Source organism: Hydractinia symbiolongicarpus, chromosome 10, assembly GCF_029227915.1.
Source record: "Hydractinia symbiolongicarpus strain clone_291-10 chromosome 10, HSymV2.1, whole genome shotgun sequence".
Classification (NCBI taxonomy): Eukaryota; Metazoa; Cnidaria; class Hydrozoa; order Anthoathecata; family Hydractiniidae; genus Hydractinia; species Hydractinia symbiolongicarpus.
The window spans coordinates 3,562,265-3,577,805 of NC_079884.1; the positions used below are offsets into that span (position 1 = coordinate 3,562,265).

General features: G+C 33.5%; 2 protein-coding genes across 2 annotated transcripts; both read left to right on the forward strand.

Annotated features, from left to right (window-relative positions):
• The first annotated feature begins 3,283 nt into the window (after positions 1-3,283).
• On the forward strand, positions 3,284-5,396 carry LOC130612173 (S-antigen protein-like). The gene is made up of 2 exons (XM_057433471.1): positions 3,284-3,442; positions 4,388-5,396. Exon 2 carries the CDS (start codon positions 4,414-4,416, stop codon positions 5,089-5,091), a length of 678 nt encoding a protein of 225 aa, XP_057289454.1. The 5' UTR covers positions 3,284-3,442; positions 4,388-4,413; the 3' UTR covers positions 5,092-5,396.
• Positions 5,397-8,532: 3,136 nt separating this feature from the next.
• Positions 8,533-9,051, forward strand: LOC130612800 (tigger transposable element-derived protein 4-like). The gene has a single exon (XM_057434152.1). It carries the CDS (start codon positions 8,533-8,535, stop codon positions 9,049-9,051), a length of 519 nt encoding a protein of 172 aa, XP_057290135.1.
• Positions 9,052-15,541: the final 6,490 nt, after the last annotated feature.

The following is a 15,541-nucleotide window of genomic DNA, read 5'->3' on the forward strand; positions in this document are numbered from 1 at the left end:
GTTTTTTCTTGATGCTAATTTTTATCAGTTGTATTTAATCATTCTTAAAATGGACTAAACTTAAACTTTTTTTATATACCTATAACCATTTTTGTTGTTGTTGTTTTATTTTTTATTAAAATCTAAACTTTCTTGAACATTTTCGTTTAAAAATTGGTCGGCAAAAAGTAAGTAAATTCAAAAATTTAGTCGACAAAGAGTGACTAAATTTTGTCCAACTCCAAGTGAGTAATATTTTTGCCGACTTTTTATTTTTGCGAATAATTTCTTTGCCGACTTTTTTTTCACCGAAAAGGTATATTTAGTGCCTGGCACTAAGGAGCACTAACGAGCGATATCTCTGCTTTTTTATAAGTCAGAATCAGTTTCAACGCTACTTAGTGCCCATGTCGCTCATTAGTGCTGTTTTTCGAGCACTTATGAGCACTAAGTCTTAGTGCATGAGCACTAAGGCTTAGTGCTGTTATCAAAAATTTTTGATAACAGCACTAGATTCTAGTGCTCGTTTTATTGTTTTCTTCTGAGATCAAAGGTGCCGACATTCGTGCAGAAGTATTCTGTGCAGAACATGATTTCCAAATGATGAAATACAGTGTGAATTGTGAATACTAGTCGTTAGCCCGTGGAAAAATCCACGGGTTCGCCCGTCCTTTTTATACCGCATCACGTGCGTCTCGCTACCTGCGCAGCTAAGCTACTATTTTGCGTGACAGACAGACGTATACGGGTATTGTAATATAGATATTCTGTGTGTGCTTCTGTGTTTGTTTCAAGACAGAGGAAAATGTCGTTGGAGAAATCGAAACGTAACCAACCTTCATGCATAGCAGAGGATAAACGGCTAGCAGAATGTGTTAGAAATTTTTCTGCGCTTTATTCCCCTTTTTCATTTTGTAGCCTGAATATTGGACGTATCCAAAATCCTTTTTTCTTCAAATTGTGTTTCAACTTTTGTAAACGTAGCAAAAGCAGCAGCAAAAAAACCCTTCTTTTTCTACGTTTCATGCTGAAAAGAGTTCTTATATTTAGATTTTCCTCTTATAGTGTGAATCACTTTAAAACAGACGCTCATCTTCCAGTGCTCTTTAGTGCTCAATTTTAGTGCTCCTTAGTGCCAGGTGAGAACCAAGCCTAAACAAGTAGAAATTTTAAACAGATAAATCTATCCTAAGAACGGTGCAAATTCATGGAATAACACCAGTGGGTACCGCAAAAGCCTCATGGCTATGTTATACTAGATCTTCGTTGTACATTTCCTAAAATATAAAGCATTCACTTCGAACAACGTTTGGATTGAATATGTTCAATTCTTAGAATATTGGAAGATGGTGAACGATTTTAAACAACTAAAGAAAGTCACTGAATCTATCAAAACTGAAATACTTATGCCATTGCCAAAATTTTAACTAAGGACCAATAGAAAGTGCAAATTTGTGAAAAAGTGCGATGTTTTAAAAAATTTATTTGAATACATTTTTAGGTCATCCACATTATTTTTTTTCGCAAACATTAATGCCAGATGTAACTTTACCATGTTTTTACTTTAAGGGGAGAAATTCTCGCGGGCATAAATTTTGGCGATTTTGGCCCCTTTTCGCAAAAATTTCTGCCCGGTAAGAAATTTAACCTGAAATTCGCACAAGTTATTTTCGCGAAAAATCAACTTTTTCTAGAAATCGCGAAAGTTTTTTCCAAGTTTTAAAAGCCGAAAATCTTAAATAACGAAGGCTCCAAGGACAAGGGTAGAAATAATAGATCAAAACTAAAAAAATGGCTATAAAACTCTAACTCTAAAAAAAATATATACAGTAGTATTGTTATTTCATTAAAAAAATATTTGATTTAAAATCAATTTTTTCATTACAATTCATTGTCATTCGCGAAAGTTTTTGTTCCCAAAAATTTTGGAAAATTCGCGAAGATTTTTTCTGTGAAATTTCTTTCAGAAGTAGAATTCACGAAAATTAACTTCGCGAAATTTCTTACCGCGAAAATTTCTGCCCTAAAGTAGTTGAAAAACAGGAAACTTGAGATTTTTACCTTCTGCATCCAACGTACAATTCTCCCCGATATCCTAATTCAAGAGACGGCCACGTAAATATATTGAAGCGAAAATGTTTAACTGTAGGTTAATATTCCAGTCAAGTTCTTAATGAAATTTAAGAATTTAAAATTCTGATGTATTTATTGTCAAACCGTTGTTTATTACTTCCTAATACATATATTTAGCTATAAAAACTATTTAAGCTTTAGAGTGTTTAACTAGGTAAACATAAATCCATATCACACCCCTGCTTACACAAAATTAGCGTCGGTTTCTGGAGCAACCCAAGGTTCCGTTTGGCTTCGTGATGAAGTCAGTTAAACGGATTGTAAAGATTCTAAGAAAAACCTTGCAAGGATTACCGTACTACGAGCTTCAGAGAACATTTCTAAAATTATTAGAATTGATATTATTTTGTGTAAGTCGAGCCTTTTATCGCTGATAAATAAGACAAAAAGTCACGTGCTTCCCAGTAACAGAAAGTGGCCTGATATTGGACACGACTCATAAACTTCCCAGAGTTAAACTGCATCATTTTTAAGAACTTCTTGCTTTCAAATACTTTCCTGATCCTGCAACAGTAATTTCAAGTCTATTGTGATATTGTGATCTGCCTTGGGACGTAAGCTTAAAGAGTTCGTAACTATTTTAAGTCGCCAAAAATACGTTTTCATCCAGAAGCGGGGTTACAATATTGTATTGTATTTGCGAACCATCAGCAGATGACGAGAATGTATACTGACTGTAGACATATAGCCTAGACATGTGACACCACCCATCCTTAAAATGAATTTTATACTCTGTTTCTGTAATAGCTACAACAAATATTAGGGTTCTTTTTTTCAAGTACAATGGAATCTCTCTATCTCGACTACTCTCTATCTCATCTTCTCTCCATCTCGAACTAAAATCTCGGTTCCTTTGTGGTCCGCCTTAGGTATTTTTCTCGAACAAGTTTTTGGTCCCTTGCGAGTTCAAGACAGAAGTATAATAAAACTATGAGTTGTGAAAATTTTAATTTCCTTAGGGTTAAATGTTTTTTAGATAATTTGAAAAAAAGTTTTCCAAAAATAAAAATGTTTGCACTGGGCTTTAGCAATTTAACAGGAGATGATTTGAGAGACCAATGAAACAAGCAAAGTTTCTATGTTGTTGGTAGTTACAGGATGTTGCCTAATAAGGACGTACCTTTATCACTTAATGAAAATAAGCGCCTCAATTAATTCTATTCTGCAATGAAAGCAGTTGTTTTGTACGGACTATATGAAGTAACCGTAGCAACGCATTCCAACATTTCGATAAGTTTTATTTTTTGTGTTCTAAGCGGAAGATTCTTTTTCGGACAAAACAAGTGATTTTGTGAGTTTTGCTGAGCACAAAGCAGAGCAGTACACCAAGGTATCTACATTTTGTTTTACTTCTGACTGTATATTATATAAGAAACAGGATTGCATTCAAACTTTTCTATACAGAAATTTGGATCTTGTAATGTGGCGTACACTATTGAGACCAAATATAAGAGTAAATTTAATAGAAATATCCATTTATTGAAAAACTGGTGGAAAAGAAAAAATAATTGTTATTTTGTTTGGTTAGAGAAAAGAAAACTCATTTTGTTTTTGTTTTTGTGTTAGCTGTTGGGATATTTTTTATCGCAGGGCAGGCGGAATAGTTTTGCTGTAAAAAATGTCCACTAAATAGAAGTTTACCAATGAAATGCTACTTATTTTGTCAGAGAGTAGTTGTATTTCGCGGAAATAAAATTTTTCACCCAGAAGGTTTCGGCAATACAAGGAGCTTAGTATCGGTGGATGTGACTATATTTTTAATATAAAAATTACCAATTCGAATCAATCAGTTAAAGTAACCATTTGAGAAGACTTTTACAGGCATTGTTTTTAAATCATTTTTTGAAACCTCAGCAATATTTTAGTAAGAATTTTATCTTTGAGATATTTATTGAATGTATTATGGTAATCCTGCCATTCAGAAAATGCAGTTGATTACCATTGAGTGTATGGTTACCCATTGGCAACGTAAAACTTATACCAGAATAAAGTGAGACTACTGATAAGAAACTAATGCTGGTCTAGCTAATTATTTTTATTTCATGGTATGAAAACCCAAACCGAGAATTCAATGATAGCACGATATTATTTATATATACTACGACAGAGACTGCAATTCTTTTGCCGGCATAAGGTTCTTTTGTCGCCTAATGTGTAACCATACACTTAACATTGACTACGTGTAACTATACCTTAAGTGAGTTAATTAACTTCATAGCATGGTCTTAACAACATCAAAATTTGTGCCATTTGTATTTTTTTCTTTTTATTGTAGATCGCACTCAAATCGATTCTTTCAAGATGAATTGGATTATGTTATTATTATGTTTTTTATCATCTGCACACGCTTTCAAAATTAATAGGCATTTGAGCGATGTGTTGTTAGATGACGGAGATATGAATGAAGGAATATTAGACAGTAAGGACGACGATACAAAAGGTAATTATGGGGATAATTACAGAGATAATGATGGTGAGGACGAGGACGAGGCTGACAATGAAAATGATGACAACGGCGATGATGGAGATAATGATGATGGTGACTATGGAGATAATGATGACGGTGATGATGGAGATAATGATGATGGTGATGATGGTGACTATGGAGATAATGATGATGGTGATGATGGAGAAATTGATGGCAGCGACGATAGCAAAAATGATGTCAGTGATGGTGGAGAAAGAGGAATTAAAAAAAAGGATGCTGTAAAGAACACAAAAAGAGGTCTAATGTTCGCCTCTGGTGCTACAAGAAGAGTTCATACAGAGTGTTGTCCTGTTATTATAGCAACAAAGAAAACAAAGATGCAGCTGAACTGTCATTTTGTGTGTGAGCGGCAAAGAAACCCACCTCACTGTGGATTGAAAGTGAAACGCATCTGTGAGCATACCACGATAAGAATAATACAAAAGTCTGTGTGTAAACCACGACGAGTGTACAAGACAATACAATTTTTACTTCCTTCAACGATACAGTAACAATAAATCTACGAAGTTTTAAACACCATTATGTTTTTTATTAATTTTATTTCTAATTATCTGTCTCATCTCGCACAGCACTGTTCTTATTAAACAACATATATGTATTAGAATTAGGATGTTGTTGTTTGTTTGTATCTTATAATTCCAAGCAGTTTGATATATTTCTCTCTAAACCCACCCTAAACCGCTGAGTACTGGTCATATTTTCTAGCTCATAAACTTTGTTTGATGTGCACATATTTTTTTCATGAAATAAAATCTGCATTTATCATAAAGTTTCTCTTTGCTTAGTTAATCCCCGATTGAAAGGTTTTCTATCCCTCTCTAAACGTGAACTCTGATAGTTGTCCCTTGTTGATGGCAGTGAAAATGGACAATCACACTAAAATAAACTCTCTCCATCCTTCGGTCATATTTTTATCATTGCACATATGTTTGTTCATTCCTAACAAACAATGTTTCACCTCGGGCGTACCTCCCATTATAACAGGCAAATAAAATCCGTGTAATCATATTGAAGAGAAGTTACCTTCTCGGACAAAAGTGACGAAAAATTCTAGAGGTGACGAAATTTTTGTCTGACCAAAATTTTGTCCGACAAAGTTTTGTCTGATAAGGTACTTTATCCATCTTTTTTGCATTAATCACAGCAGCAGTTATGACCTTTATTAGAAGATCATGTCCAGCAATTGCAATACAAAGCTCTCACACACATACTTCGTTTTCTATTCTGTTAGATTGGCATGCAAAAGATGCTAGCATCATCCTGATACAGCTCACTAATGCGATAAAGGCAGGTTGGAAGGCGGCTGATATTAAGGAAAACTGGATGTCAACGAATCTATTCTCAAAATATGGTAAACATGTCCATTGAGTTTCCTGCTGTGTAATCACTTCAGCCAAATCGGGTTTTTATAAGCTGTTAGTTAATTCGAGTTATTTTTTTTCGTGTTAATCACGTAATTGCTATTTTTGTGCATCTTTTATTTTTTGGAATTTACAGAATAAAATATACAGGTACCATGTGAAAATGTGGTAAGTTCAATACAAAACCGTGCGTTCAAAATGCTATACAGTAAACTCTCGATAAGTGGGACACTTGTACTACTTAGCAGACGTGCTACTTGTCCGAATTTCATTGTAAGTAGGGTTTTCATACAAATGCTTAATTTGTCCTAGTTATCGAGAGATATTTTGTAAAACTTAGCGAACAAGAGGACTTCGAGACTAAATTCATAAATAAGAAATGGTGATAATTGCATTTACTTTTCGTATCCATTCAATATAACATAAGATTACACTACATTAAACGGAAAAAAATTCTGTCATGTATCTTAATGTTTAAAGGACAGCGAGAATATGTTGATGTATTAAACAAAGAACTTAAGAAATATAGTTAAAAGTACCTCATATTGTTTTGAAGGATACGTTTTTTCTTTTCTTCCAACGATCGAGCCAGCCATCTGATGCACTAAAGTCGGTCAATTCTAGCTCTTTCGCAAAACAAATATCTTTGGTTTTCAAAACCGAGGAAGACACAGGAATGTTCTGAGCCCTTGCATTTACCAGTCATTTGTAGCAAGCGTCATCAAGCTGTTTGTATGTTGACGGTTTAAATCTATGCTTCTTCTTTGTTGACGAATTCGATTTAACAGCTTCGTAAATCTTTTTCTTCTGTTAAACCCAGTTTGAAACAGTTTGTTTGGACATTCCATGTTTAAGAGCATCAGATGTAAGACTTTTCCCTTTATCAATTTCCTTGAGTATAACATACCTTTTGGTTATCGGTGTAGATTTCAGCTTCCTTTTTTGACCTAGCTGAGGCATGACTGCACACGTGAAGAAACAACCAATGTGTAGAATAGATTTGTTGACAAGTTTTTGATTAAAATCAATACAAAACGAAGGTTGATAAAAGTAGATGTTGATTGTCTCGAGATATCAAATGCAACGAGCCAACTTGTCAACTGAGAGATTTTCTAGAATTTTTATGTTTCAATATATTGAAACTCGATTACACTACGCACAATCGCCTGTACTATATCAGCCTGAGAAACGGAGAACTTTGTTTTGCTGTTTAGCTAGCTATTTTCTTGTCACTTGTAAAGTTTATAATTATTTAATATAAGATATTGATTATTATAAAAAAAAAAAAAAAAAATAAAATCAATGCAATGTCTTCTGTCTCAAGAAATATGAAGTCATTCCATTGCATGTCCCACTTATCCGAAGTTTTTGCCTCAAGGGACCGAGAAAAAGTGTACTACATAGCGGGCGTCCTAGTTACCCAGTGTATTACTTATCGAGAGTATACTGTAGTAGACTTCCCTAATTCGAACCTCGCCTTAATGCGAACAAATCTTCTGGTCCCGTCAAAATCCCTTAACAAACTCTCATGATTCACTTCCCCTAAATCGAAACTCCATAATTCGAATACCTCTATATTTCAAACCATATTTCCGGTCCCTTTAGATCATATCACCCCGTAAATCGAACTTTTGAAAATCGAACTACGTAAAGTAGCCATTTTATCTCCCTCTGCTAATCTTTCGTCGAGTGTAAACACGGTTTTACATGTTCGATTTCAAAATCAAGGTCTAGGATTATTTTCAAACTACAAAGGATACATTTTTGTTATTAATCAACAAGATGGCGACTCTTCCAGCAAAACGAAGGCACAATGAAAAGTCTATGAAAACAAAATACGAGGCACTCCAACAACTTGAGAAAGGAGTTTTATCAAAAGAAGTAGCTGCATAATTTGGAGTTCTTAAAAATACTCTTTCCACCTGGAAAAAGAAAGTAAAAATCATGGAATCATTTCAAAGTAGTTTGCAAGGAAATAAGAGAAGAAGCCCAGAAACATACGAAGCATTGAATAGAGCTTTGATGAAATGGTTGCTAAATTTACGAAGTCAAAACATCTCCATCAATGGTCCCCTTTTAAAGGAAAAAAAGCAGACTTTGCAAAAGAGTTGGGTATAGAAAGCTTACAAGCATCTGAAGGGTGATTAGAGAAATAGAAAAAAAAGTTTGCGTTTTTTGTTTATATATTCCACAACAACTTGCACAGCTTTTCAAAAACATCGCAGGAGAATCAAAATCTGTCACTGAAGGAATGACGGCACCTTGGTCAGAAACTACTCTACCAACGATTCTTTCTCGATATCCATTAGCAGATATCTTCAATGCCGATGAGTTTGGATTATTCAATGCCTACCACACAAGTCTTTGCATCTAAAAGGCGAAAAGTGTTCTGGTGGCAAGCATAGTAAGTTACTGGAATGGCTGCTGGCAACGCCTACGGTGAAAGGCTCCCTATGTTCATTATAGGAAAAATAGAAATCACCAAGATGTTTCAAAAATGTCCACCAACTGCCGTGTCGATACAGGGCTCAGAACAAAGGCTGGATGTCTTCGGAGCTCTTTGAAGAATGGATGAGAGAACTAAATAGAAAGTTTGGTGCAGTTAAGATAAAAATTGTCTTAATCATCGATAACTGTCCAGCAAATCATCCACACGTGAAAAATCTTGATTGGGTTGAAATAATATTTCTTCCACCGAACACGACTTCTGTCATGCAGCCCATTGATCAAGGCATTATTCGATCTTTAAAGGCTAAATATAGTTCTGTCGCAGTCAAAAAGCTAATACATGCCTTGGAAAAGAAAATGCTGTTACCAACCTTCTCTATTCTTAACGCCATGTTTATGCTGAAAAAAGCGTGGGATGCTGTTCCCAATGCTTCATTCACCAACTGTTTTCGAAAGGCTGATATCTCTGTCGAAGCAGCAGAAAGTGCTGTCAATAATGACGACAACCCTTTTGTATGTCTTGAAACCGATGACGAGGAAATGTATGAAACGCTGAATACTGATCTTAATTACCTTCAGGCGAACTTTGGTGAGCGGATCGGAATTGGTCTCACACCTGACGACTACATCGATTTTGATTAGGACGTGAGCACCAACGAAGGTATTTTAACAGAACAAGAAATTTTAGCTCAATTTATTAGTCAAGATGATGATGACCAAGAGAAAAAAATGTTCCATGAGGAGTAACTCGTTAAGCCTGGAATAACTGAAGTCCGGAATGCTATTGAGATTTTAGAAAAGTTTAGTTTGTTTTCTCGATATGACGAGCAAATGATGAGACCGTTGAATATGCTTGATCGTTTTGGCGATAAGGAGAAGCAACACTGCAAAAAGCAAACCACTATTCATGACTTTTTTGCAAAATAAGAAATACGTCTGAAGTAATATAGGAGTCTAGTCGTTAGCCCGTCCTTTATACACCGCATTGCGTGCATCTCGCTACCTGTGCAGCTAAGCTACCATTTTGCGTGACAGACAGACAGACGCCCGTCCTTTAAATTAACCCGTTGCAACAAAGTGGAAAGAAATATATCACATTTGGTATTGATACGCATTTTAAAAATTTCGTGTTTCTGTTACGGGACACGGCTTTCGCGGACACACGGGCAGACAGACGACGGCTATTATTAAAGAGATATAATTCTCAAGATATATAGATGGATGTATTTATGAAGTCTATTTACTACCACCAAGCCTGATTTTGGGCAAAATTTCACATAAATTTATGAACTTCCCCTAATTCGAAGTCTCCCCAATTCGAACTTTTTTTTCGGTCCCCTGCAAGTTTGAATTACAGAGAGTCTACTGTATAGCATTTTTAACACATGGTTTTGTATTGAAGTTACCGCATTTTCACATGGTACGTGTATATATTATCATTTAAGAAACATTTCATCTTGTATTCCCGCCTTTTTAAAAGACCTAACTTTTTTAACATTTGAATAATCTAAATCTTATGCAAATGTAAAATGTAAAATGACAGGAAACTACAAAAAATTTTACCAAAATTTCTATTTTATTTTTAGCTATGCATGAATAATCAAAATATGAAGCTATTTATCGAAAACATGAAGTAAAAAGACAGAATTGAGATGAAAATGTAACATTTATCTTCAAAAATACTTAAAATTTTTACCTTTTCTGTATTGTTATTAGATTAAATGTGATTTATATATTCCTTTCCATAGTCTGATATGTTTTTTATAGAAATAAAAAAGGAACAAACTGAATGATTTGTAATATAAAATGTTCACGCATGCTGAAACTTTTTATATGTAATTTACATTCCTAACATACATGTAACGTTACACTTGTCAAATGAAATGAGTTTGGTGGTAATAGTCTAGTTGACCACACTTTTTCTGCCAGTACTGAAAATTGGGATAGTATTATGAGTATAATTGTGTTACGTTGGCAATCAATTGTCACATATCACTTTTATATCCGATAATATGTATATTCAAGTAGAAATTACTAATTTATGGAAAATATTTTTAAAATAGATGGAAAATATCTTTTCATGCAAGCTTTTTGCATTATTTCGCACTTACGGAAACATCTTTAAATTACGTTACATCTGTTTCTTCTATCTATACTGGTATTTGTGAGTAACATAGTGATGATAATCCAAAGGTTTTATTAACTTAAGCCAAAATTTTTTTAATTAGAGATGAAAAAGCAACAAAATGTTACTTTCGCATCAAAACCTCGCATTTAACCCAAAATTGAACAATATTTTGGTCTCCATTAGTGACTTACAATACCAATGAACTGTTGGGTAAGTTTTAGGCTTTACCGAATATTTCTATTTTATTGTAAAAAATGTTTTTTTACGCTTTTTCCAACTGTCAGCAGTTGATGTAGAAATATAGACTTTTTTAATCTATTTCTTAATCCACCAGTGCTATGTGAGTGGACAAAGTTGTCAAAGGTATTCTGAAGTGTTTCAGGAAGATTTTTATGGTGCACATTATGGAAAAATAAAGTATTTTTCAAATGGAAAAACAAAAAAATGCAGGCTTTGCTGGAGGGAAGTCTAAAATCTTAAAATTATGCTGTCATACACACTCAAAATCTGCTGAAACATCCAACTTTAAATTGAAGTTTCAAGCTTAAGAAATGATTTCGTCGACAAATGAATACCAAGCGAAATATTCCAATCTAAATCTATACAGGTCCAATCACACGATAAGATGACGTGATGTAACTTAATATACAGCAAGGAATTCAAAAAATATACTTTAGGATTTTTCATTCAAGACATGGCATGCCAGAAATAACCAAGGCAGAGGGGTGAGAGAATGGTAGCTAACCACATAATACACTGTCCTGAGCTTCGTACTGCAGCTTTTTATTTTGTTTTTCTTTTCTGTTTTCGTGTAACAACTGACCACGTTGTTGGACAATATTTGTCATATTTGTTATTGCAGATATAGTTGTAATAGGAAATTTAAAAAACAAAAAAATATTAATCGCTTATTACGGAGTTTCATACCGCGCAGGTCTGGGCCCGAGCGAAGTGGCTTGTAGGGACAAATTTTCAGAACTCCCGCAAAGTGTAAACATTTAGCTAGCGTTTGTACACACTTCCAAGTTATTATATTATAGTTATTTGCTGTTTAACAATTTTACGTATTGTTTTTGCAATAATGGAAAAGAAAGATTGTGTACAATGGCTTATGGAACGTGGCCTGTCCACAGGAGGAACAATACAAGAGCTTAATATGCGTGTTAATCGATTCAAATTATACCCATCACTTGCGGAAAAATTGAGAGTCAAACAAGAAAGAAATTTTAGTTTTGGTACAACATTAGATCCCAATCTTATCCCTCTCATTTCAGCTCCCTAGTGTCCTAAAGAGGAATTGTATCCAATAGTTACAGCATCGATATTTAAAGAATATAGTTCTAGAAAAAGAGAAGGTAGTTTAGGTCAGCAACAGAAAGCTTATGCTATGTTGACTAGCAGGAAAATAGTTTCAGTAAAAACACATGTTGCAGGTGATAATAATGTATTTGTTAGAGCTCTTGTTAAAAAATCATATGGTGAATTAACAAGACCTACAGTTATTCTATTTAGTAGTAATATTCCAGTTAAAGCCTACTGTGAATGTCCTGTTGGTGTAAGTGGCTTATGTTCCCATACATTGGCCTTGCTTCTCTATTTAAAAAACTTTCACGAAACAAAGGAAAAATTTTTGGCTCTATCTTGCACTGAGCAACTGCAGAAATGGCATCGCAGAACAAGAAAAGGCTCTATACCTATGATGCCGTTACGAAAAAAATAGTTAACCTCAGCCAGAGTTGGAACCTCAAACAATGTAACTGATGCTAAAATCACTCCAGCTGACCCAGAAAACTCCAGGTTTAAAAGAGATGTGCTACAAATGAAATCAGATAAGCTTTTGGAAATAAAAAAGGTTAAAAAACCGTTCGAACGACATTGCTATGAGGTTTTGTCAAAAAATAAATCTCTAAAAACATCTCTTGGAGAACATTTATCATTTCGATTTACAACCAAGGCAGCACTTTCACTAGCTGATCATGATTACTGCACACAAAATTCAACTATAGATTACAATGAAATAAAAATTGAACCGTCAAAACTTGAAAATATTAAAAAAAACATCTCCAGAACAATTTTGGAAAAACAAAAAGAAAATCCTCAGAATAATGTAAATACTACAACTTCTGATATTGCAACACACTTCCTACTAGATGATATTTCTTGTGACGTTAATTCTAATTTAAAAATAATCAACATTGATCTAAGAAATATGTTCCCAGATGATCCTAATAAAAACCTTAATTATTTTCCAGTTCAACAAAATACAGAAGAGTGGCAAAATCTAAGGAAGGGTATAAATCACCGGTAGCCGTTTACCAGCTCTGATTGGAATCTAGTTAGCACTGAATCCAAGTTTTGTATCCTCATGTCTTATCATCCAGAAACAAAATCTGCCAATTACTTTTTAATTCAAAGAAATGATTTGGTCTGGAACATTATAAAGACAGTCATTGAAAGTGTTTCTAAAAAACAAGCCATCCAACAAATATCCTATACATTGTGCTTTTACCAACACCTGCCATATAAGCCATAACGCCAAGATGAAGAGAATGACGACAAATTGTTAAAACGCATAAAAGTTCGGTTGCTTTTTTAAATGATCTTTCCCCAGTTCCTTTACAGTCAGGGTATTTTATAATGTGTAAGTATGGTGAAACAATTGGAAATAGCAAGTCAAATTTTTCAACGGGCAAACCAGATAAATATTCTATATTGCTAGATTTCTGTTGTAAGTTGTCATAGGAAAATATATACTTTTGAAGGTTTAGAATTGTTCCTGTTTTTTCAAGAATTATTTTATTTCGTTTATTAACAAATGATTGCAGGTAGTGGTTTTTAATTTTTAGTAATTTATTTTCATGGGTAAGATTCTTTATTTTATTATTTGATTCGTTTATTTTTTTTTAAGTTCTTCAATAATTTTGTCTTTAGATATTAATTTAGCAGATAACTGTCTCTTTGAGGGTTCTCGTTGTTTATGTACTGGCGTAGAATATATTCTTTTAGCAGGAGGTTTTCTCTTTACACTAGATGGTGTACGAAGTGTTTGGATGAATTCAAATTTTTTTTTTAGCTCCTTTACTTTCATTTTATTTGCTGCACTTTGGGTTTTTTCAAGTCTTTCTTTTGCTCTATTATAATTTTGCTCAATAATAGGAATTTTTGACTGGGGTACTGTAACATCAGGAAGAGTTTCATTAATTTTATAACCAGCACTCCAATGTTCACACATATGTTGTCCGTTTTTCCAATTAACTCCAGCAGTTTTAATAATTTTTTGGTACTCCATTTGTAAATCCTTGGTCCTTGGCAATCTGTAAAATATAAGCTTTTCTCCATTTGAATTTTGTGTTCGAAAGTTATTATAGCAAAGGGATGACGAGCAGAACCATTTCACCATGTTTTAGATAAGTTAAATGTTGTAGAAAAGTATAAATATAAGGAAAGAATATATACTAAAATTAGCAATTTATGCCTCAACTGCGCCCATACGGTATAAACTTTATGAGCAAATGACCGGGAAACCAATAGGGGTAATCGAGTGCAACATAAACAAGCTAAAAATTTGTCCCTACAAGCGTTTTTCTAGTGCCCAGACCTGCGCGGTATGAAACTCCGTAATAGTAGCGGGAAATACCGTGGAATTTTGCCCGCTATGACGTAAGTTCTAACCAATCACATTGCGCGAGTTTTGAAGATATCGATACCGCCCTTTTACTCGGGTAATAAATACGTGTAATAAAGGTCAAAACTTTACTATAGGTCGTTGACTAAAACTTTGGATGTTTATTGCTACCCTAAGCATAAGTCCTTCTGTCCAAACAGAAAGCCCCTTTATAGAGGTTTATTCCCTTTACATATGATATAATATATGAATGTTCATAATTATTATTATTATTATTATACCGTTAATTGTCTTTTAGCCCTCTCCTTTTATTAACCTCCCTTTTTAGAGACATGTTATCTAGCTCTTTCCCTTTATTTGATTCCATTTCCCCAAAATATTTAGACATGAAGATAATGAGAAGATAATAAAAAAAATGAAGATGAAAAGTTAATGCTATGTATTGATATTAAAATAGATGGTGATTGCGCCCAACATTTTATTAAATCCCCCCCATCTGATCCCCTAAAAGCACCAAAGTCTAAAAATCCCCTGGCGGCTAAAAAGGAATTAGACACACCGTTCGCATAATACAAATAGAGATTTATAACAAATACTGTGACAAGTAGAAAAAATATTTGTCATCAATTTTTTTCTTTCTTATATTGCTATCTTTGCTTCTGAGTAATTATTACTGGCTATATTAGATATTTTGTTTTCATTCAGATCTTACTTGGCTTGGTAAAAGAGAAAATAAACCATTTTAAAATTGTTTTATAGATTGACCTACAAATAAAATGCGCAGTTACTGACTTCAATTAACTTCACTTCTTCTTCACGTTGAGTTTTAAAAGAACCAACCCTTTTTACTAGCTAAAGTTCGATTTGGCTGCATCACTAGGCTGTGCACAGCAACTGTTTTTCGAACCACAAGTACTGTTTCAGTAAAATGCATAATGTATAAAACAAAACTGTTATTTTGCTAAGTTATTTAAATTATCATAAAATGCAACATATATATATATATATATATATATATATATATATATATATATATATATATATATATATATATATATATATATATATATATATATATATATATATATATATATATATATATATATATATATATATGTATATGTATATATATATATATATATATATATACTTAAGTGCCATAACTTAAAACTGTTGAAAATTTTGATACGTTTCAGTATCATACGCTTACAAACATGTGAGTTTTGTTAGCTAGCTCTTCGTCAATATGCAACAATTCCTCAAATATGCTTCTCCACACATCACATTTACTGTATTTCATTGCTTGCCATCCAAATAAATCAAAGTTCAAATCCCCAAGCAACGAGGTAATCATTCTTGAATCAATACCAAGGAAACTT

Coding starts and splice junctions, on each gene's coding strand:
- LOC130612800 (XM_057434152.1), top strand. CDS start 8,533: ATGAGAGAACTAAATAGAAAGTTTGGTGCAGTTAAGATAAAAATTGTC.
- LOC130612173 (XM_057433471.1), top strand. CDS start 4,414: ATGAATTGGATTATGTTATTATTATGTTTTTTATCATCTGCACACGCT.